We start from the raw sequence: 25,228 nt of genomic DNA on the forward strand, positions 1-25,228 counted from the left end.
TCCTAAGAGCAAAGTCCTAAAACTAATGACTGGGCTTATGACATACTTTGTCCCTATGTTTAATCACATATACACTCACAAAATCTTGGGTTAGGAGACATCTGAAAGTCCACTGAGCCAGACTTAAAGTGGAGGTTTTCATGGACCCAACACCGAAATGGCCATTAGGCGGTCCAAACTGAACCATCTTTCAGCCCACCCCTAAGGCCAGCCCCTGCTGTTTGTGCTCTCCCCAAACCCCATACGCAGGCAGACTCAGAGGCCTGATTGCCATTAAGCCACATGACTGCAGAAGCCTCTGAACTGCTCTGCTTAATTCTAGTATGACTCTTCATCAAATTGTTTCTGGCCACTAGACTGCTCTTCCTCAAATTTTCCCCAGTTTTAATCACTCTGACCCTCTACTTGAGACCTTTAATAGCTCCCGCTTCTTATCAATTCAAGTCGAAACTGCTTGGCTTGACCTGACCCTATCCTTCGAATCTAATCTTATCTCTTGACTCTTTCCCTCACAAATCTTCTGTGGAGTCGCCAAAGACCACAACCCACTCTCATGCCCATGTCATCCTTTTGCTCATACACTTTTCTTCATCTGAAACACCCTCTCTGTCTTCCTTTCCAACAACCTAAACCTTCATCAGCCTTCCAAGTCCAATCCTGAAAGTAAATAAAATTCCAACCCCTAAAATATTAGATTAGCTGTTGTTTCAAATACATATATCCAATCTCCCCAGGAAGTCTGCAAAGTCTGAGGGAACTTATCCTATTTCCAGTTCTTTAACCTCTGAGCTGAAAGATAGTGCTCCTATATTCCTAAAAAAAAGAGAATGAGACTTAGATTCCATTGAGACCTAGATCCTATTGAGACCTTACTATGTACAGATACTTGAAAACACCTTGTGAGGTAGGAACTATTATTAGCTCACTTTTGTAGATAAGGAAATAGGGGTTCAGAGAGACTAGTGACATTTAGTACATTAACAACAATGTGCAATGATCACTATGTAGTTTCAGAATATTCAATTCTTCCAAAAGGAAACTCCATTTTGATTAAGCAGTCACTCGTCAGCCCCAGCCCCTGGCAGCCACTAATCTAACTAATCTATTTTTTTTTTGTCTCTATAGCTTTGCCTATTCTGGACATTCATATAAACAGGACCTTATAATATGTGGTGTTGTATCTGGCTTCTCTCACTTGGCATAATGTTTTCAAGGTTCACCCATTTTGTAGCATTCCTTTTCATGGCTGAAAAATATTACACTCTATAGGTAATACCACATTTTGTTTATCCATTCATTTAGCTGACAAACATTTATGCAGTTTCTACTTTTTGGTTATTATGAATATTGCTGTTATAAGATTCATGTATAAGTTTTTGTGTGAACATATTGTCAATTCTTTCTGGTATACACCCAGTGTGGAACTGCTGGGTCATATAGTAATTCTGTTTATTTTACTGAGAAGCCACCAAACTGTTTTCCTCAGCACTATTTTATATTCCCAAAATAAATGTACAAGGATTCCAATTTCTTCGCATCCTTTCCAATGCTTGTTATATTCCATTTTTTAAAAATATTATAGTCATTCTTGTGGATGTGAAGTGGTATTTCATTGTGGTATTGGTTTGGGAAATCTCTCATAACTAATGATCTTGAGCATCATTTCATGTGCTTGTTTGGCCACCTGCATATATTCTTTGGAGAAATGTATATTCAAGTCCTTTGCCTATTTGTTAATTGGGTAGTTTGTCTTTTTGTTCTTGGTAAAGTTCTCTATGTATTCTGGATACTAGATTCTTATCAGACAGATGATCTGCACATATTTTATCCTATTCTGTGTTGTCTTTTCCCTTTTCTTATAGTGTCCTTTGACGCATAAAAGTTTTTAATTTGAATGAAGTTCATTCACCTTAACTATTTTTTTTGGTTGCCTGTGTTTTTGGTGCCATAGTTAAGAAACCAATGTCATAGATTCCCGTATACTTTCTTTTAAAACTTTTATGGTTTTAGCTCTCATATATAGGTCTTTGATCCATTTTGAGTTAATATTTTTATATGCTCTGAGGTAAGAATCCAAATTCATTCTTTTGCATATGGATATTCAATTACCTCAGAAGATATCATTATTGAAGACTATTCTTTCCCTTATTGAACAGACCTGACATTCTTGCCTAAAATCAACTGAATGTAGATGTATGGATTGATTTCTGTAGTCTCAATTCTATTCCACTGATACATATATATCTTTATGCCAGCATCACAGTTTTGACTACTTGGACTTTATTGTAAATTTTGAAATTGGGAAGTAACAGTCCTACAACTTTGTTCAAGAGTGTTTTGAAAAAAAAAAATTGTTTTGGCTATTTATGACCCTTGCAATTTCACATAAATTTTACAATCAGGTTTTCCATTTCTAAAAAAAAAAAAAAAGGCCATTGGGATTTCGATAGGGACTATACTGGGCTGTAGCTTGCTTTGGGTAGTATTGCCATTTTAACAATATTAAGTCTTCCAATCTATGAACACAGATTGTTTTTCATTTATTTAGGCCTTTGTTAATTTCTTTCAACAAAGTTTTGTAGGTGTTAGTATACAAGTCTTGCACCTCCTTGGATAAATTATTCCAAATTATTTTATTCTCTGATATTCTTGTAATTGGAATTGTTTTTTACTTCCCTTTTTATTAATTAATTTCTTGTTTTTTTTTTTTTAATTTCCTGTTTGATTGTTCATTGCCGATTTTATGTGTTGAATTTGTATCTTGCAACTTTGCTGAATTCATTTATTAGGCTCTAGTAGTATTTTTATGAACTTTTAAAGTTTTTCTAAGTAGAGGATATCATCTGTGAATATAAGCTTACTTCTTCTTTTCCAACATGAATGTCTTTTATTTCTTTTTCTTGCCCGGCTAGAATGTCCAGCATAGCACTGAATACTCTTGAAAGCAGGCATCCTTACCCTATTCCTAATCTTAAGGGGGAAAGTTTTCAGCCTTTCATCATTGAGTATGATGTTAACTATGAGTTTTTCATAAATGACCTTTACCACGTTGAGGAAATTGAAGTAATTTAAATCTAGAGTCATCAATTTAGGCTTTAGTTAAGATATATCAATTAAATGTGGCTTAATAGAAATAGCACATTTTTCTTTTTTTTAATTAGATTTATTGGGGTGACATTGGTTAATAAAACTATATAGGTTTTAGGTGTATAACTTAATACATCATATGTATATTGCATTTTGTGTTCACCACCCAAAGTTAAATTTCCTTCTATCACCATATATTTACCCCCTTTACCCTTATCTACCTCCGCTCCTCCACCCTTTCCCTCTGGTAGCTACTAAACTATTGTCTGTGTCTGTGAGTTTTTGTTTGTCTTGTTTGTTGCTTTCAGTTTCATATCTCCCATGAGTGAAATCATATGGTTCTCAACTTTTTCTGTCTGACTTAGCATGATCTCAAGATGCATCCATGTTGTCAAAAATGGCAGTATTTCATCTTTTTTTACAGCTGAGTAATAGTCCATTGTGCATATGTACCACATCTTCTTTATCCAATCATCTATCAAAGGGCACTTCGGTTACTTCCATGTCTTGGCCACTGTGGATACTGCTGTAATGAACATTGGGGTGCATATATCTTTACAAATAAATGTTTTCAAATTTTGGGGGTAGATATCCAGAAGAGAAATGGCTAGGTCATATGGTAATTCTATTCTTAATTTTTTGAGGAACCTCCATACTGTTTTTCATAGCATCTGTACCAATTACATTCCCACTAGCAGTGTATGAGGGTTCTTTTTTCCCCCACAACCTCTCCAACACTTGTTATTACTTATCCTATTAATAGTAGCCATTATAACACGTACGAAGTGGTATCTCACTGAGGTTGTGATTTGCATTTCCCTAACAGCTATTGAAGTTGAGCATCTTTTCATATGCCTGTTGGCCATTTTTATGTCTTCTTAGGAGAAGCATCTGTTCAGGTCCTATGCCTAGTGCATTTTGAAAATCTGCATTGAATAATGTTTACTCAATAAGATTTAGTGCATAAAAAGAAACATACCTTCCACTTGATGAAGAGATCAGCAAGGAAACCATTCACAGCTTTCTCAAAATACAGATCCCCTGAAAAGAAACAACAAGAAGGTAAGGAGTGTCTTTATTTCTTGTTCATAATTTCTTCTCTTAGTATACTCAGAGAAGGTAGGTTCTGCTATACCCTAAAACAAGATCATGAAAGCCAGATGTATAAAAATGGTTTCAACCTCGACTTTCTATGGAGCCAAATTTAATACTTACCTCACTCAATAAGAGACCATAGCTTCAAGATAAAATACAAGATTAAAAGAACTTTGATGACGGAAAAATATGACGTAGCTTCAAAATGAGAGAACCGTCTAACTTCTAAATACAATTTACTCTCACAGCAATGCTTGCAGTTTGTTAGAAGATCTGGTAGGCCCTGGGCATTCACTAAGTTACCATTTTCAGTTCCTGCTGTTTCTGAATGACCTTGACGACCCACAGCAAAAATTAATTTATAATTCTGGTAAACACAAATTTGAATTGCAGGCACTATGAGGCTGCTATGTTGGACATAGCATCCACACCTCAAAGCAGCTTTATTGTTCTCTACTGTGTAGTAATTCAAATAAAATGAGATAAACCTGGTGATTTCTATGATAGGAGAAATGAAAGATGTCAGAGAAAGTGTTGGTTCCTACCCACAGAATCACCCTTTGACTTTTAACCCTATAGTTATAAAATAATTAAAGATCTGAGAATTCAGATTTTTCATTAATACTTTATTACAGTTCCTCTAATCCACTATATGTATAAAATGTTTGTTTTAGTATTTGAGGATTTGTAAAAATCTCAAGACATATCTTTAGAGAATGATAAGAGCTCACTGTAAACTAAAGAGAAAGCAGACTTTTCCCCATTAGCAGTTACAACAAGCACTTGGGAACAGTACCATAAATATCAAAATCCCACATTTCACAGCTCATCTGAATAAATATGTAAACCATAGCTGACGTAGAACGGAACACCACCTGAAATAAACAAAAAGATAACTGCATTAAAAAAGCAATAATGTATATAGAGTTTTAGTTCTGTAAGATAAAAAAGTTCCGGAGATTTGTTTCACGACAATGTAAATATACTTAACACTACTGAACTGCACACTTAAAAATGGTTAAGATGATAAATTTTGTTTTTTACCACTGCCACCACCAAAAAAAAAAAAAAAATCAATGATTGGAGATTTTGGAGGATTTCTCTTAATCGCAACATGGGACTTCTAAAAGCAAGCTTCATCCATGGCATTATAGGCCATGAGAGGATCCCATCCCTCCCCTCTAGGAGTTCATCGTAGAAGATAAAGACATGCAGAATATTGAAACATATACAAATATTCTATTGAAGCTTCCCACAATAAATGGAGAAAGGGCAGCAAATCTACCTGGGAAAGTCAAGGAAACCTCATAATGGAAGTAGAACTTGGGCTAAGACATGCCAGTTGATGAGTTGCCGGGTATAACAAATAATTCACATCGTACCCCAGCTCCACACCCAGACTGCCTGCAGGAAAAGCGTAAGTGGTTTTCTGAGTCTATATGCTTTACCACAAAGCCCCTTACCCAGTTCTTTCCTCTTCTACAAGGCTCTAGACATTTGGTGAGAAAGCAAAATGAAGTATCTGACAATCCGTTAGTTTATTGGAGACCTCACTCCTTAAAGACAGAAGCATGTTCTCAATGCACTTCCCAGGGCTTTCCACAGTCTCTGGGGCATAACAGACAACACTCAATAAATTCACTCTCCCTCCCTAACACATAGAAACACAAAGACTCAAGAGAAAATTTATCTTTCGGAATGTTCACTGTAATTGTCTTTGAGTATTGGCATTATGAGTGATTTTGCTTTTTTTGTTTATCTTTTTACCTTCTAAAGCTTAAAATATTTCTGAGAAACAAACAAAAATATATACTGTCTAAACTTTTTATAATAAACATGCAATGCTCTTATAATTAAAGAAGTTATTTTTTTAAGGATACCTTTTTCGGCAAAATTATTCTAGAGATAGAAGGAGCTTACTTGTTGCCTGTGTGTATGGCGGAACTGACAGCAAAGGGTCATGAAGGAACTTTTTGGGGTAATGGAAATGTTCTATACTTGACTGTGATATACACCCTTGTCAAAATTAAACTATACACATATAATGGATGTTTTATTGTATGAAAACTATGTTTTATTAAGTTGATTTAAAAGACACTTTCCAAATCTGGTTAACACACTCTGTATTTACTAAGTGTGTGTGCATCTACACGAATCTATAAAGTGATATTTTTAGTTATGTCTGTTTTATATTTTTTAGTCAATTATTTACTGTATTTGAAAGTCTTTCAGAGTACTTTGAAAAATTCCTGTTAACTCTGGTTAGAACTTAAGTATGTCTTCCACTTTAAAACTGCAAAAGTATCAATTACCGTCATATTCAAATTACCCTCCCAATGGTCCCTTTTTTTTTTAATGTAGATTTTTTTGTTAAGATAAAATTCACATCACATAATGTTCACCAATTTTAGTGAATTCAGTGGTCTTTAGTACATTTGCAATATTACACGATCTTCGCTACTGTCGAATTCCAGACATTTTTATCACTTCGGAAAGAATCCCCATACCGGTAGCAGTTACTCCCTACTGCCCTCTTTCCTGGCAGCCACTAATCTACTTTCTGTCTCTATATTTGTCTATGGTGAACACTTCACATAAATGGAATCATGCAATATGTGGTCTTTTGTAACTGGTTTCTTTCACTTAGCCTACTGTTTTCAAGGTTCATCCATGGTGCTGCATGAATCATCATTTCATTATGTTTTTGTTAACACTCCATTGTATGGTTATACCACATTATATCTATCTGTTCATCAGCTGATGGACATTTGGGGTTGTTTCCACTTTTTGGCTACTATGACTACTACTACTACTACAAACATTTGTATGCAAGTTTTTTTGTGAACACATATTTTCAATACTATCAAGTGTATACCTGATAGTATTGAAGAGTGGAATTGCTGGGTCATTTGGTAATTCTACATTTAACCTTTTGAGGAACTACCATACTGTTCCACAGTGGTGACACCATTTTACATTGCCACATCCTCTCCAACACTTGCTACTTTCCTTTGGAAAATTTTTTATTTTTATTATAGTCACCCTAGTGTGTTTGAGATGGTGTTTCATGGTGGTTTTTGATTTACATTTTCCTAATGACTAATGCTATTGAGAATCTTTTCATGTGTTTATTGACCATTTGTATATCTTCTTGGAAAAATGCCTATTCAAACCATTTGCTCATTTTCAATTTGGCTGTTTGCCTTCTTTCATTTTTTTAAGTTAATTAACCATTTACTGTATTTGAATATTTTCCAAAGAGACTTTGAAAAATTTTAGTTAATGCTGGTTACAACTTTTAAATTATATTTTAATATTTATATAGAAAACCAGCTATATCTGTATGATGCAGTTAATGTTGCAATTCTTAATTTAGAATTTGGGGTGCTTTTATTATTTTTTTATGAAAATTTTCATATAAAAAAGCTGAAAAAAATCATCCAGACAACACCTACATATCCACCACGTAAATCCTATACTGAATGTGACATTTGTTTTATCGTTTACCTATTGTCATCTAGCCATATCTTTATGTATCAATCAATCCATCTTATTTTTTCTGTATAAAAATAAATTTCGGACATCAACACTTCCTTTACTTTTACGTTTGCTACTTCTAATCTTTTGTGGGCTTAAAAAACAGATAATTTAACTGGTTATAAAGTTTATCTAAAGTAAGAGAGCCATGTGCCATTAACTAAACTTTGTAGTGCTAATTTCTTTGCAAACACTCAACTCTTGTTTACCTAAACAGATTGTGAATTCTTGAGTGAAGAAAGCATGACTAAAATTTCATTCAACAAATGTTTGAAAGACTATTAAGTGCCAGGAGCCATGCTGAAGAACTTTGAGATATAAAGGCAAAAGATACATTCCTTGACCTCAAAGTGTCTGCAGCCTGGCGGCAGGCAAGCAAGTACACGTATCTATCACAGCGTAATAAATGCTAACATATGCACCCATCCAAGGTGTCATGGGGGCACTTCCAGTCAGTGGGACCAGGAAGACTTTCTGGAAGCATGAAAGCCTGAGACTAGCACTGAAGGCTAATAAGTGGCTTGGGAAAGGGGGAAGGTAAGGTCTTTCCCAGGCAAAAAAGAGTAGCCTGTGCAAAAACACAGAGGCAAGAAAGAATGTGGCATGTTTGAGGAACAGCAAATGGTTCCCATGACTAGGACACAGTTGGGCAGATATACAGAAGTGATAAAATGAGCTCTAGACTCAACTGTCTCCCCTGATTTCTCTATTCAGATGTCCAACAGGCACCTCACAAACTGAGCTTATTAATTTCCCCGAACCATATTCTCCCGTCTTCAGCATCTCGTAAATGACACCACCATCTATCTACCCAGCTGCTCAATTCTTCTTTCTTTCACTCCTCACATCAATCTAACAGTAATTTCTGTGTCTCTCAAATGTATCTCAGATCTGCCCACATCTCTCCATTGCTACAGCTCCCACCCTACTCCATGCCATCATCTTTTAACTCCCTAACCATCTTTCTGTTTCTACTCTTGCCCCTACAAACAACTCTCTACGCCAGGGCCAGAGAGACTACAGCAGGTACTGTGGATGCCTACCTAACATCCTTTCTTCCTAAGAAACTGATTCTATTCTGGGAGGCAAGGGACCCAACCAAAAGACGAACCCTTCCAGCCTCCTGAGCAGCTACATGTGACTAAATTCTGGCCAGTAAGATGTAAATGAACGTGTTGTGTCCTTGAAGGAAGCAAACTTGGCTGGAGAATGCTCCCCTCTTGTCTTTCTTCCTTTCCTCTCTCCTCTGCCTAGAATATGGATGCGGTTTCAGCAGCTCCAGCTGGATCATGGAAACCCTATCCTAAGAATGGTCCAACACAATGACAGAGGAGCCTTATATCACCAGTAATTGTGACAGTCATACCAGCCATGAATTGACTACCTATGCACTTCTTTCATAAGAGAGAAAAAAGCTGACCTTTAAGTATCAGTTAGCCACTGTTATGCTGGCTATTTTCCAATAAAATCCAACTAAAAGAGTAAGTTATTTTTAAAAGCATAATTCATATATCACACCCTGCTTAAAATCCTTCAATGGCTTCGAACTACCTTTAGAATAAATGGCCCTCAAAGTCCTGTATTTATTAGCTGGAACCTGACTACCTCCTCACTGACATCATTCTCCCTTCTCTTCTCCTTTGCTTCTGTCACACTGGCCTCTTACAGTTATTTCCTCGGCCTGAAACACTCTTTGCCTCAACCTCCACATGCTGAGTCTCACCTTTCAGGTACCTTCTCAGAGAAGACGTCCCTGCCCACCTTTGTAAAGAAGTGTCTCCTGTTGTTCTCTATGCCAATGTCTTATTTCCTTCAAAAATTTTAATTTATTTATTCACCTACTAAGGAAGCCACCCTCAGTTAGTCTGCTTCACTACCCAATTAATTTCCTTTGAAGTACTCATCACAGTCTGTAATTACTGCATTTATGGACTAGGTGTCCAATTACATCTATCTCCCTGCTAGGGTATAAGCTCCTTGACAGGAGGGATCTGGTCTGTGCTGTTCACCCCTGGATCTCCAGGGAATGGGGATTTCCCTCTTTGATTTCCTCTCTAGAACGAAGGTTACTCACTGATACTGTTCTGTATCCCATTTAAAGGGAGGAAAAAAAGTACAGTAGCTGACAGACAAGAGGCGCGTCCATATCATGTTAAATGAAAGAATGAATGATGCTGAAAGTGTAAGCACATGCCAAATCATTATCTTTGTAAGTCATGCTTAACGAGTAAATGTCTAGAAAACTGGGAAAAAGCAAATTAAGATCGCTATAAAATACCAATTTATGCCCACTAAGGTTGCAAAAGCTTTAAAAATTTAAAACCAAGTGTTGGAAAAAGTGAAAAGTACAAAGAATTTGAAAAATAATTAGGTATTATCCTACAGAGTGGAAGCTATGACCTAGCAAATACACTCTTAATCAGATTCAAAATATAGTACTGAGCACAAACAAGCTAGCTTAAAAAAAAAAAAAAAGACTATATACATTTTTATTCTACTTTAAAAAAGCTCAAAATAAACAAAACAAATAAATATACCACTTAGGGTAAAGTACATATATATTACCACTATGTAAACAACAAGGAAATTACAAAAATAAAATTCAGATAGAGGTTACCTCTAAAGGCACTGGTTCTCAATAGGGGCAATTTTGGCTCTCTCAGGTACTGTGGATGCATTTCTAGTTTTCATGACTTGAAGGGTAGGGGGGTGGAGGGTGCTACTGGCATTTAGTGGGTAGAAGCCAGAAATGCTGCTGAACATCCTACAATGTGCAAAATAGGCCCCACAACATTATTGTCATTTGGGGCCAGATCATTCTTTTTTGCCTGTCCTATACACTGAAGTGTGTTTAGCAGTATCCTCCACACAATTCTACTTGTGACAACCGGAAATGTTTCCAGACACTGGCAAAAGACCCCTGGGGAGGAAATATCATCCCCAGTTGAGCACTACTTGGGGATGAGAACAAGGAAGAGCAGGTGGGTGGCTTCACCAGCATGGGTAATGTTCGTAGCTATTCAGGTTGGATTCTTCCAACCAGAATAAAGAACAAAGGAGATTCCTTTGTAAAGGTCTCCGTGTTTACCAATGCAATCTCACATCGAGTCTAACTTTGGCTAAGTATTAGTGGGCACAGAAGCCTGCAAGCTAGACACATGTCTATGTCTGATATTAAACAGACCTCCTTCAGAAGAAGAAAATAAAGATCAACCCCAAACTGGAGAGCTCCAACTGTAACACAGTAGAATTTTGAGTCCCTGACAATATTACAATATGGCCCAACCTGGGCAGACAGTAGTAGCCATCATGAGATTATCAAGTTTTCGCTTGTTTCTCTGTTTTGTTTTTGATTTCAGGACTCAGACATAATGGTATGGGAAAACAAAACCAAAAAACATTTTATCAGTCTTACCCTGGTATCTTCACTGATATAACCACACATGACCTTCTCGTTCTTGACCCACAGCTCACCAGCCTGTGCCCTGAAAGGAGATATACACACAAGTTATTACAAGTCTTCCATAAAGCACCAAGAAACAGGGTGATTTCAGGGTGGCTCACTCTGAAGTTACTCATACCCAGACCTGGCCAAGTACGGATTTCTAGAGATAGCACCACGAACAGATTACGCAATATCAAGAATTCCTAGAGCAAACTGAGTATGTACAACAGAAGATCTTAATCTGGGAGCCCATAGGCAACATGTGGGACTGAGGAAAGGTTTCAGGGAACCCATGAATCCTCTGAAACGATGCATAATTTTCTGAGCAGAGTATTATATAGCTTTTGTCAACTCTTTAAAAGGGGTCCACATCACAAAAACAGTTAAGGAACACTGATAAACAAACAATTTTGCTAATTCTAACTTTGATACAATGAGTTTCAACAGAAACAAAATCTATCGTAATACAAGGAATAGAAGACAAACAGTTGGGAGGCATGAAGGGACAGAGTCCCAATTCAATGGAGGCCATTCTACTGAATAATTTTCATGGCAACTTGCTATTGCATTTTGAGGTTTGCTGTTTTCTCCTCTGCAACTTTTTAAGGGTGTGAAATAGATAGTGCAGTTCAAAGAGCATGGCCTTCGGAGCTGAATAGCCTAGAATAAAATTGGTCTAGGCAGAAATCTTAGTTTTGAGTGTCACTTTACTAGTTGAATGGCCTTCGTTTGCAGACCTGTTTCTAATGTAAGGAAACCATTCAGGACAATGCGGGGGGTGTAAGGTAGGAGATGTTCAGTTAAGAGTACTAGTGCCTATTTATATTAGCAAGAACATTAACAATGGGAAAATAGTAACACAAGAGGCTATCCCAGAGGGGAAGTGGCAACTGCTACCTGAGGACTTTGTAATCATCTCTCAATCAACCACGCAAACCTTTCTCTTCTACCAACTCCAGTGCAGTTGCCTGCCTGGCCCTAAGTAATTAGTCGTCATTTAAAAAATAAAAATAAAAAAAAAGGAAAAGATCAAATAAAAGCAAGGAAAATGCTGTGTAGCATGAGTCACAGCTCAGGTGACCTGGGAAACACTGTACCATCAACCAATCAGCCTCCCTGGGTCTCTCTACCATCTGTAAAATGAAGAAGGCTGGACCGAGCTCGTTTTCCAAATATGCTTCTCAGAGTCTCAGTGCTGCTTTAGCCAGGAGGAGTGATTCTTGGTAGTCCTTTGCCCAAGTGTGTCTGTGAGGGACAACTGCAGCAAGCTTGACCTGAGCAAGGACTCCTGTTTCTTTATTATAAGGAAGGATTCAATGTTTCCATGATCTATGAGATCTATTAGCAGGAAGTACTCTGTATATAAGCTACCTCTAAAACGAGCTTGTTGTTAGTGCAGTCACTCACCAACTCCTACTAGCACATATAGACAAGGTGGTGTTATAAAATGTAGGCTTGGATTCTATCTTTCTAAACCTCAAAAAAAAAAAAAAATCAGTAATGTGGTTAAGAAGAATCCTGCCTTATCCATCATCTAAAGCATCTAAAGCTCCTGGAAGGACCCAATGAGATACTATAAATGAGAAGACTTGGTAAACTGCACATTAGTTATTATCCCTAAGGAAATGGTTCTTTATCTCTTTATATCTATCTCTCTCTCTCTCTCTCTCTCTCTTTCTCTCTCTCTCTCTCTCTCTCACACACACACACACACACACACACACGGAAAGAGCATGCAATCTTGACCTTCGCTAAGCCTAAATAAGCTCTTACCCGAATGGGAACTGAGAATGGCCCTGAGGCAGCAATCTCCTCTTTTCTACTAGTTCAACAGAAAAAGAAATTTCACAGACAGATGTAAGGTCAAATCCATATCCCCTAGGATACAACCCAGAGCACACAGGGCTTCCCATGAGAGTCAGAATGGTACACTGCCAAACCCCAGACCAGGATGAAGGCAACCTGGGGGAACTAGCTCCTAATTAAGATCTTGAGGTCACTTCCCCTCCCTTTTCTATCAATTTATCAAGTGAGCTGTTAGGGGTCAGTGATCTCCACTATCCTTTATAGCTAAGTTCCAACATTCTGTGAATAAGAGGTAATGCAAACTATGGTCACTGTAGTATCATTTGCATTATACATTTTTGAACAACGTAAATGTCCAGCAGTGGTAAACCTGTTAAGTAAGTTATAAGGTATCCAGATGATAGAATATCATAAAACCATTAAAATAATGTTTACAAGAAGTTTTAACTTCACCAGAAATGTTTATAGGCTTTTAAGTGGAAAAAGGATACAAAATAGCACACACGGTATCATTTTTATTTAGGATACATGTATTATTATTACACACTATCTTTAAGATACATGTATGTGCTTCTACGTATGCAAATAAAATATTGGAAGGTCACACCAAAATTTAATACGAATTATCTGTACATAGTTGGCTTACATCCTATTGTAAATTTTCATCTTTATACTCCCTGTATTATCCAAATTTTCTAGAATATGTATTTTTTAAATTACAAAAATAGAGTTTGTTTTTTCTCCCCCCACGATGATGATGTAAGTTTATTATGTGAGTCTTACCAACACTTCTAAGATGAAGTTTTGACTATGTGATCACTAAGCTATGATACAGTAAGAAACAATAAATGTCCTGGCAAGATTCCATGGCCAAAGTGAAAATAATTGAGGAAATTATTTGGCACATACAAAGGGTTTTGGTTTTATTTTTTTAAAAAAGTATATAAAATTGTACATGCTACATGGTCAAGCCAAAAGGAAATAAAAAGACATTTTGACAGAACTATGTCAGAATGTTAACAGTGGTTGCTTCTGAGTAGTAATATTGTTGTTTCCTTCTTTATTCTGTTTTTCGAATTCTCCCCAATGAGCAAGCATTATATATAAAAATACCTAGTTTATTGTCTTGTATATAGCATGTGTTGAAAGCTAGTATTTAATAGTTTCAATTCTATAATTAGAAAAAACATTTTAAGAGAATGGCCACCATAGAGTCAGAGTTCAAGTCAGAGAAGATCCTAGGAGACCCTCTGCAGTGAGGTGGATCCAGCAGGAAAACACCTAAACTCAAGGGGCTTTAATTAAGTGCAACTCTCCACCCAGTTCTGTCTGCGCCTGGACAGCTGAGAAGTCAGGGCCAGAAATTATTCAGTGTTGTTCCCTCTGGAGTATGAGTCAGAAAAAAAATGTTTAAGTGGAAAAACAAAACAAAACAAAACAAAAAACACAAAACATAGCTAGCAGACACCCCCAAAAACTATATGTGGAAAAAAGAAATCTCTTCATAATAAGATCAAAGAGACTAAATTTGTAAATTTGATATCTTAAAAAAGCAAAATGCTAATCATTAGGAGGTAAGATTTGGTGCAATATTTTTCTTATAAAATTTTCTAATTTTTTTTTTTAAATACTGACTTATTTTTAACCTTTTAGAGAATACATTAGAAATTTACTCAGAGAAAATCAAAATGTTTATCTTTTAAGGAAAAAATAATGTTTCAAAGGCAGGGTCTCAAGGTAATAAAATACTCTCATATGTCCTTAATTACTGACTAAATTATCAGGTTAAAAAAGCTAAATTATAGAGAAATTCTTTAATAACTTATTATGACTTTATATAAATAATTACTATATTTTCTTTTTTCATATGAGGCCCAGACTTTTTTTTTTTTCATTCCATGCCTTCATGTAGCTAGGAAAAGCGACTTTTGAGTCAGTGTAGAAAGACCATAAATAAGTATTCTGGAAAACGGTAGAAGACTTTGTGGTTTACATTTAGCCATAAATGAGCAAAATATTAGGACAGATCTTTAAAAGTCTAAATCTGCCTTTATGGTAATGTTTTCATTTCTCTATATGAGTATGAGGACATTTATATAGAAAAACTAGGAATTTAAGAATGAAAGGAATCTGAAGTTTCTAAACCAGGGCCCAGCAAACTATAGCCCAGGCCAAATCCAGCCCATCTTCTGTTTTTGCATGGCCAACCCTAAGAACAACTTTTACATTTTAAAATAGTTTCAAAACGCAAACAATTTACAACAGATACCTGAGGCCCATGTGGCTCAAAGTTTAAAATATTTACTATCTAGTCCTTTACAGAAAAAGATTCTAAACAGACCATTTCATTTTGTGGATGAGTAGGCTCCAAGACTCTCCGACCTGCTCAACACCACCCTGCTAATCCCTGCAACTGCAGATGTAGCATCTAGGTTTCTTGATTCCTGGTCCATGCCTCCAAAAGACTAGCTTGTACTGGAAGGCATAAATCTAGGTTGCATTTCCTGTTCTGCTCGAGACTTAGTCCCTTGGGTTGTGCTTTAGCTGCTAAGATTTTTCAAAGAATTTTGATCCTCCAACAACTTTAATAACATTCCTTTTTGGAAAAATTAATCCTTCATCTGTTCTTTCTTTCCCGATCAAGTAGTTCAGATTAATCGAATAACCCTAGTTGCTGGTGAAAATTCTTTTCAAAAGACTGTGGCCAATAAAAGTAGAAGAAATTATTGAATTAGAAAACCACCATCCATCAACAATCATCAATGGATGAAACCAATAGGTGAAAAGTTCATGGGGAACTTCAAAATGGGGGACCAGATTGCATCACCAGAACTCATTGGTCAATCTTAGCACCATTAAAAGTGACTCAAATGCAAATGTACTTGTCTATACACAGTAAATTTCGGGAAGGACATAGCTTTTTGTAAGAAAGATTATACTGCATTATACACTTCTTTGTACTGTAGGCTTTACCATGTAGATGTTATGCTTTTTAAATTTAAAAGGGGTTTCAAAAAGCCCCTTCTTCTCTCTTCTTCACAAATTGAAATACATAATTTTAATAAATCAAGAGCAGTACAAAACAGTCAAAAAGGCAGCAAACTGGGAACTACTGTGCTAGTCATTTTTTGTCCCCAAACACATTTCCTAATCTGTAAAACAAGAAAGTCTGATTTAAATATGTTCAGCTAAAGCTGTTTCCAGTTCCAAAATTAGGAATCTAGATCTCCATTGCTACAAAATCCCAAGTGGCTTCAGCAACTTCCACTCATCTTAAAACTTTTCTAATGCATTTTGAAGTTTTCTGGTTTGTTTTAGCTATAACAATCTGTTTTAAGCTATCACGTATTTTATTATATGCACATCCATTAACCTCAAATGCTGTTCATAGCCCCGCTACTGTATTAGATCCTATTCCCGTTTACTAGCAGATAAGTTGAGAGTGATGCAATGTCTACCTGATGCCAGCAAATTCCACCTTCTGAGTGATATAGGCACATGTGCTGACCTAAGGGAAGAGAGAGAGAGATTCAATAACACATCAAGGCCATAAAAGAGTCACAAAGAAACTCCCCTGGCTTTCTAATCTCTCAAGTTCAACTAACATGGGAGTAATAGAACTATCCCAGAGGGGAACTTGCTGGGGCAGGCAGGTATAACAGTAGGTTCTTAAGAGTTTGGCAAGTATCGAGAATAGTAAAGACCAGGTGGATAAGTGGCCAGCTTCACCAATATACTTATCTTCACATATGTTTGCATAACATATCTACCTTTACATATTCATGTAAATAAAAAATATTTACTTCTCATTTTATCTCTCATTTTAGAAAACAGAACCCTCCTCCCACCATCAAAATGAGCAAAGATACTTTTTTTTTCTGAAAATATACACTGTATGGAAAATCTACCTATAATTTATTGTTTCATGATACTCAAAAAGTCCAATAAGAATTTTCAGCATGAGCTCATGATTCTGATGAACTCATCATTTTAAGTGAAAAATATTCATTAAAAATAAATAAGGAAAATGGAAGGAGGTTACAGCAAAAGTAGTCTAACCTGGAAGAAATAAGATCTGGATTCCAGCCCAGTCTCAACTGCCTACTAGCCTTCCAGTCTCAGCCAATTACTTAACTTCTCAATCTCAGTTTTCACAACTATAAATTAGGGGTAACAAATACCTGTCCACAAAGAGGAGCTGTGAGGAGCAAATGAGATCAAATGAAGATGTGAAAACTAAAGTCTCATTCAAAAGTAAAATAATATTAAAATTTCCCATTCAAACCAAAATTGCAGAGTAAAAATTTGATAATAAACAAAAATCAAAAACATAATAATAAAAAACTCAAAAAAACTGTGAAAAGAGAATGGAAGACACACAAAGTATTTAACAATAATGGTTTATGATACTGGAATTTGAAATTATTCTAAACTCGTCTCCCTAATAGATCTAATTTTTATGATGAACATGAATTCTTAATATAATGGGGAAAAAAATTTTTCAAAATCACATCTTACCAAACTTTTTTTTAGTCGCCACATATCCCCACGGCCAATATATTGATCCTTAAAGGTTAATTCCACTAGATCAAGGGTAACATCCTAAAAGAGAATCAAATATATCTCTCTGCATTACTCTGCCACAGTTTACAGTCCTAAGATCATGCCCACTCATCATGGAGAAACATTTTGGCAAAAAAGAACTACAGAAAGATCATTCAGTAGCAGAACCCTGACAAACAGAATTTTATCCTGTCAGAGATGGCTACTGAGTGTAGATGGTAAGTCTATAATAGATGTTACAGTAGCTGTATCATGGTTAAGTTCAATGAGAACTAAAGTACTAATTCTGTGCTTTAGTCTTGATTCTGGAACACAAACATGGCATTGAACTGGATGCTTTCTTTCCCTAGATAATGTCAATAGTATCTTTTAGACAATAATTTTTACCTATTATAGCATCCTTTCTAGAAGAAAAATAAGAATACATGATGAAAATTTTAGTATTTTAATAGAAATTTTACATTTAGCTTTATAAACACACACATATATACATAAAAATCTTTTTAACACAAGCTTTAAAAAATGGGGAGGATGGTTTTAAATGCAACCTACATACTACCTATAACATAAACAAACTACATATGACTATATGTTTAATAGCCCAACACTATACTTAAGTAACTCATTATTTCCTTAGAGACCCCATCTTGAGGTAGGGTGCTAATCACCTTCAAAAGACATGTGAGTCCAGAACAAAAACATACCTTAGGGTCTACTACATTCACATAGACATCTTGATAAGGTCTTAGACGGAACACTTGGGTCACGGTCTGGTCCACACTGATAGTTTCTGAAACAGAGAAGAAATCTGGATCAGAGGAAATCTGGATCAGATAAAGAGATAGGATAGTGTAAGCAGTAACAACCAGCTTTTTTCACACTCCAAAAGAGGAAAACAGACATAATATAACTTCCAAAAAATAGCAGGTAAATATATTCTAACCTATGAATACTCAGACACTCAACAAGCAACACAATTGACTTTTTGCCATGGACAAAGCCTGTTCTTTGCCTTTCAGGAGCTTAAAATTTAGAATTCTCTCCTTTTTGGGTGACACGAGGACGTGAAATAAGACCTGAGCCCAGGCAATTAAAAAATGAGAGAGACAGAAATAGGACACAGAGAGAATGGAAAATAAAGAATTTAAAAAGCAACATAAAAATGTTCAAAGAGCTGTGAAAACTCAGAAGAGGAAGAGAGTGTTTCTTATTTGGTATGAAACAGTGGTGGTAGTTATGAAAGAAACAAACTTCTTAATGAGCCCCTAAGTTTGGTAAATAAGAAACACAACAGGTGGTGGGAGATGGGGTGAGGGTAAGAAGGACACTCAGGATTTCGGTTTCACAGAAATCTTAACTCAGGATTTGGGTTTTGACAGAATGTTTTCCTATCAAGTTGAAATATAAAAAAGTAGTTGACATCAAAATCTTTTAGAGCATATCAGAAGTCTGTTTTTCCTTTAAGTACTATTTAAAGTATTACTTTATTTGCTATCCATTAACATTTTGGTTTCTTGATCAGCATGGTAAAGTCATTAGAGAAAAAAAGAAAGGATTTGCATCCAGAGTAAGTAAGCAGAATCATCACTCTGGTTCCTCTACTTACTGACTTTGGGCAAGCCAATTCATCTCACTCGAGAGTTGGTGGGAAGATATAGATTACAAAAAACTCCCAGGACAGTGTCTTGCACATGTTGTACATAACCATCAATAAGTTCCTTCCCCCGCTTCACCCAGAGTAGGCACTTAACAAATATTTTGTGCAAAAACATAATATTTAAGAAAGGAAGGACGTGGTTCTATAGTGTAGTGGTTAGCATGTCTGTTTTACATGCAGAAGGTCCTGGGCTTGTGCCCAGTGGAGCCACAATCTATGGTCTATGGCCAGGCCACCCTGAACAAGCCCAATGTCTGATCCGGGAAGCTAAGCAGGGTAGGGTCTGGTTAGTACTTGGATGGGAAACCACCTAGGAAGACCAGGTGCTATAGGCATAAATAATAATAACAATTAATAATAATAATAATAATAATAAAAGGAAGCATGCTTTGCCAACAATTTTTTTGTAGTTAAGTGTAAAGGTTCACTTCTTCAAATTACTTTTCCTCCTGACTTTAAATTAAGACAGCAACAGATGCTGACAAATGAGATTCCTTGGCAGTTTTGATACCTGACCATTTTTTAAAAGAGAACACAATTTGATAAGGAGAGCAGTCTTGTGCCCTCATTCCCTGGGTTTGTGAAGAGACGTTTCTTACAGTTTCTGGGACAGTAAAGTATAAAACTCTTAGAGAGACAGAATTCTTACCTTTCTGTAAATCTTCCTTAAGTGATTTGACCTGCAAAAGCAGAGGGCTGGGAGAAAAAAAAAAGGAAGAAAGAGATGGGATATTGTAAGCAGTAACAACCAGCTTTTTTCACACTCCAAAAGAGGCAAAAAGACATAATATAACTTGCAGCACAACAATGGGAAAAAGTTTTAGAAACAAACGCTGCACTTGTATTCAAGGAAATGGATAAATGCTACAGATTTTTAAGACTTGTCATCTCAGCTTTAGAAATAGAAAAAAAAATGGACCACTTTTAAAATGATTATTGGTTTATCAATCCTAGACGACAGAAGCATTTTTATCCAAAAGCAAAGAGCCATCTTGCCCTTCAAGCCCCTTCGACAAAATTTCATTTGGAAATAGCAGGTTGCTCAGTTAGTTCCTTTGATTCTAGTCACTCACTCACCTGTATTCATCATTGGGGTGAGCAATCTCCACAATGTCTCCAAGCTTGATGTGAGGAAACACTTTGGGGTTCACGACCAGTTCATCATCTGAAAGACAATTCAGCAATCTCAAGCAGAAAACACACTCACTCACTTGCTTGACAGGTTGTGGTATACGCTTTCATGTTGGGTCCTCACAATCCCATCAGGTTGGTATTATAGTACAATCCCTTATATTTATTCAAAATTATCCAAAAATACTGTCTTAATGTGATCTTCACAATAAATATTTGGATCTAGTGGAAATGAAGAAATCACCTAGACTATAAAGCGATTTGCCTAAGGGTAGACAGCTAGTAACAGCATAGCCAGGACTAATGACTAATCCAGGGTTCCCTCTACCTAAAGCCTCTCATGTCATAAAAATCAAGTCAAATAAAATACTTGGACTTTGAAAGGCAGCACTTGATCAGGAAAAACCTTCAGATATCAGTTCACATTACAGTCCAATAAGATCCTTAAAATATATGGAAGACATAGTTTTATATATTTATTTACCCATGCCCCGCCATGAGGGTGGGGGAGAACTCTTTCAAATATACTCAGAAACACACAGATAGTGATATTTGTTTTAATTTGGGGAGGAAAGACAAAGTTTTAATTATGCTAAAACCATGACAAGTACATCCAGATTTCAAATATAATCAGATCAAACAAAAATTCAGCCTAAGAAAGTAAAGCACTGAGTTTATCCCAAATTTTATTTGGTATATTGTTTCTATTGATGGTTTTATGCCAAATCCTCTGTGAAGCCTTGCCCAAACTTCCAGTCTAAATTAAGTTCCCTGAGCATGTATTTTGTTCTGCATCGTGTTATCATTTCCTTTTTGCACACCTTTCTCATAGAGCAGAAAGCCGCTGAGGAACAAGGGACCTTGTCATGTTCATAAACTTTATGTTTGGAACATTTACTATTTATTGGATACATTTAATATTTGTTGGATGTTTTTGTTCATAGCCCTGGGAACTAAGTCCAATATCTAGCCACCTTTGTCTTATGTACATGAAAAAACAGAATTATATACATTGTATATACATTGCATACACTGTATCCTTGCATCCTTTTTTCTGCCAAAAGTTACTTCTGCTGTCTATTCAGTTCTACTTTATAAATGTTTAGGCAGCATCAACTGCATACCAAATATAGTGTTAACCACAGATTGTGCATTTTAGCAGAAATTGTTTTAAATTTAGCAATGCCTGATATATCCTTTTCTTAGTCATTATAATAGCTACATTTATTGAACAGTACTAATGAGCCTAGTACTCTGCTAAATATTTTATATACATTATCTAACTTGATCCCCACAATACCTTGTGATATAGAAACTATTGTTTTCACTTTTTGACAGTCTTGCCTTTGGAGTAAATGCATACTAAAATACAATTTTTAAAAAAACCTATTGTATTAATTTTAATTTCTGAAGAAAATAAAGTTGTTAGGACAGGAGCAAAAATGATTCATTTACAAAAAGAAAAAAAATGCATTACTAAGTGTCATCCTATTCTGTAGATTTTTAGGCTCAAGGTGCTAAGAAAAACAGAGAAACTATTTTAGAAGGCTTGAATTTGTAGATGAGGTAAACTAGGGGCTCGCCTGAAGTTGCAAGGAAAGTTAACAGGCAGAGCTGATACTTTGGATTCTGGTTTAGTGCAGGACAGTACGCTGTATTCTGTCCCTTCTCATTGTCACTATGAAAAGGTTCATGCTTTGATCATACCTGTCTTAAGCATATCTGCTGTTTCTCTTTCATAGAATGTAAGCTTCTCTTTTCTGCCAAACCAGTATGGACTAGAATTTTATGGAACATATACAGTAAATATGTAATAAAAATTATAAATGAATGGTAGCAAACTGACAATATTCACAATGTTCCTTAAAAGTCAGAGTGCAAATGCTTTTAGAAGAGGCCTGTGCTCTCCAGTCATACTGCCCTCCAGCTACTGTATTATACTTGATGCTTCACTTAGTTAAATGGCCTGTCTAGCCTCAATTGTCACATGAGCCAGTGTGTAATTTTCAAGGCACTGGACACACTAGAACCACAGCCCAATGACACAACCCCCAAAGACTAATTAATACTGACCACTGCCCCCAAAGCCCTTCTTGTGGATGACTAGTTTGTAGACCTTTGTTGTTCTCATCTTGTACAGTTGTTTCCTTCAGCTGTTCCAAGCTTGGAGGAGAGAAGTCATCTTGCCTCCCTGCCATTGAAAAACAAACAAAAAGGCTAGAATGTTAGACTTTTATTTGCAACTGCTCTTTGTTTGTAGGGTACTGAAAATACTGGTGCGCTGCTCAGCTAAGAGGTAGCACTAACCCTTGGATGAAATCACTTTCCAAGTATAAGCGCAGATAGAGAACAGAATCTGGCAACTAAAGGGGATTCTGGCCAGGGTCTAGACCAACCTCCAAGAAGACATTCTCTATCACACCCCTAAAGGGAAACCTGTAGTGAATGGTCCACTCATTACCTTGCCTCTATCTAAACCAGTAACACTCAAATAATGAAAAGATAGTAAGAGGTAAGCACACTCATTCTGTAGATGAGGAACGCGAGGGCCAGAACAAGGGTCTTGGCCAAGGTCACTCAGAGACTGAGAGGCATTCCCACCTCACATTTCGCCGTCAATTCCCTGGGTATACAAATGGGAGGAAGGCAAGGATTTATTCCCCGTCTGTACAAACTCACAGAGGTTCCTCTCTCTGACCCTCATTCCACAGCTGAATATACTGAAGCTCAGCTAGATAAATTCTTGTCTAAGGTCACACCGCGAGTTGGAAGTGGAGCCAAGACTAACCAAAACCATGGCCCCCTCCCTCACATTCCCCAAACCCGGGCCCGGGATGGCAGCTCCACTCACCCGCAGCTCCGGAGCCCCTTTCCGCTTCAGGCCAGGGCCCAGAGAGCAGGACCCTACCTGGGTGTCCTGCACCTCCTCGGGACGGCGCACCTACGCCCCCACAGCGTGTGCAGATTTCGTGCCCGAGCTCTAGGTGCCGAACCGCCCGCCCCAGCCACGGAGCGCTCACCTGAGAACCCGCGCCGCTCCGGTGGCTCCGCCCCGGGGCCCCGCCCCCTTACCGCCCACCCACCCTGGGCCTCTCTAGCCCGGCCTCCGTCTCCTCTCGGTGTCCGTGCCACTTCCCCATCCGGGGCTTGCGCCAGGGGCGGGGCATCGCGTACGGCCTCCAGCTTCGGCTGGCCCCCTACGAATCACGCTTGGTTGCTGAACGGCTGCCATCCTTTGAGAGGAAATCGTTTTCTACGTAGACGTTCCTTAAGTAGATCCAAGCCCAAAAGCTTCGTTTTCTACTTAATGATCTCCCAACATGGCAAACTCAGGCGAGTCTCCCCGAATCTATAAAGGGAATGTTATGGACCTTTGTCTGGTCTCATAGGGCTACCGAGAGGGACAAAACAGTTTCTGGGAGAACTTTTTGTAAAATGCAAAGGGCTGAGCACGTGCAACTTAGTGCGCTGGCCCCTGCTAGGAAGTGTCCATTTTGGAGGTCTTTTCAAATCCTTCCAAACCCCAAATGATGTCCTGTGCCTCTTTGTTTATTAATAATAGGTACCGTAGCTTTTACAGACATCCTTATGTTATCGTCACATCCCTATTAGGTGACACATCCCTATCGTTTTTCACACATGGGGAAACATTGGGGAAAGGATAGATCCTTACCCAATGGAGTCCAACTTGGCTCAAGCATTTAACGGGCATCCTCACGTCACATCCAAGGGTTCAGCCTAAGCTTCTGTAGGGCGGGACATTTTTCTTTCCTTGAGAAAATTAGAGCTGTGTAGACTGTTCCTGAAGCTGGCCAAAGTCTCCTGACAGTTGCCAGCTCCATGCAATTGATCTACGGTTTTCGGATAATTTTGAATGCTGAAAGAAAAAAGCATTGCATATCACAAGGAGAGTGGAAAGGGTGAAAGGGCTCTGTGTTAAGAGCTTTTTAAGGATCCATGCTTTTACTTTAGGATTAGAAGTTAAATATTAAATAATTGTAATTTTTGTATTAAAAGGAAACATAATCACGTGGGCTGAAACAGTTGCAAATTTTTTCAAAGATGTTAAATGTAAAAGATTTTTTTTTATGTTGCTAATTCAGGGACACACCCAGATCCCCCAGGCTTTTTTTCTCAGCTGCAATGGCAGGTGAGAAGTTCTTGCATCTTAGAAGGAGCTAATAGGTTTCTCTCTCCCAGTCCTCAGGGGAATTTGATTCTTCCTTCCAAGACACATCCATAATTGATATCATACCTTACAAATGCAAATATTCCAGTTTTTAATTTGGCTAAAACTTTTAATACACGTTGGCAAGTTTTGAGATTTTTTAAAACTTGTCTAAAGCTGGTCAAGTTGAAGGGAGACTAGAGTTCTCAGACTAGGACTCCAACAGCCTTGTTCATAACAACCACTGTGCTGCAAACACCTGCACGATGTGCCCAAAAACTCAGCAAAATAAATGATATTTATTTAATTAATGCAATAGTTAAAAGTCAAAATTAATACAGAAATCCGGCATGTATAAAATATCACATTTTTAAAGAAAGACAAGATCCATAATGGTGCCATGCAAAATGGTTAGCGTCTGGGTTTTTCAGATTCCCTTCTATAGGCAAATAGTTGCTTGAGAAAGTACTTGAGGACATGGGTACTGTAATCACAGAGATGTTTTAAAACATTTCTAGTTAATTCATCTCAATTCATATATAGGTTCTGTAGTAGCCTATAGATAAACTGTACATTTATGCAGCTATACATGTACTTGTAAACAATAGGATTGGCATTTGGGTTAACTAAAGCTGGGAAAACCATCATCTCAGCCATAATATCCCATGTGGTGGTGAGTGGCTCAAGATATCATGATCAGAAAAGGGAGACTTAAAGTCGCCCCCAAACCTTTATTTTC

General features: G+C 37.1%; 1 protein-coding gene across 10 annotated transcripts in view; it reads right to left on the reverse strand.

The window, feature by feature from the left end:
• The window catches only part of DEPDC5 (DEP domain containing 5, GATOR1 subcomplex subunit), a 106,950-nt gene extending 83,561 nt beyond the window's left edge, over positions 1-23,389 (reverse strand). For 7 of the 10 annotated variants that reach the window (XR_001594966.2, XR_001594967.2, XM_016129555.2 and 4 more), the window contains exons 1-10: positions 23,173-23,335; positions 22,395-22,512; positions 20,268-20,355; positions 19,840-19,886; positions 18,238-18,323; positions 17,489-17,572; positions 16,429-16,478; positions 11,135-11,204; positions 4,979-5,057; positions 4,067-4,128 (exon numbers count right to left, since the gene is read on the reverse strand). Coding sequence is in view for 8 of the 10 variants with exons in the window: in XM_016129555.2 (XP_015985041.2) it covers positions 4,067-4,128; positions 4,979-5,057; positions 11,135-11,204; positions 16,429-16,478; positions 17,489-17,572; positions 18,238-18,323; positions 19,840-19,886; positions 20,268-20,355; positions 22,395-22,452 (624 nt within the window). In the remaining 2 variants the exon portion in view is untranslated. The other 3 variants (XM_016129549.2, XM_036220505.1, XM_016129553.2) reach the window with 2 other exon arrangements.
• Positions 23,390-25,228: the final 1,839 nt, after the last annotated feature.

The sequence above is a fragment of the Rousettus aegyptiacus genome, unplaced genomic scaffold (assembly GCF_014176215.1).
Source record: "Rousettus aegyptiacus isolate mRouAeg1 unplaced genomic scaffold, mRouAeg1.p scaffold_m13_p_5, whole genome shotgun sequence".
Lineage (NCBI taxonomy): Eukaryota > Metazoa > Chordata > Mammalia > Chiroptera > Pteropodidae > Rousettus > Rousettus aegyptiacus.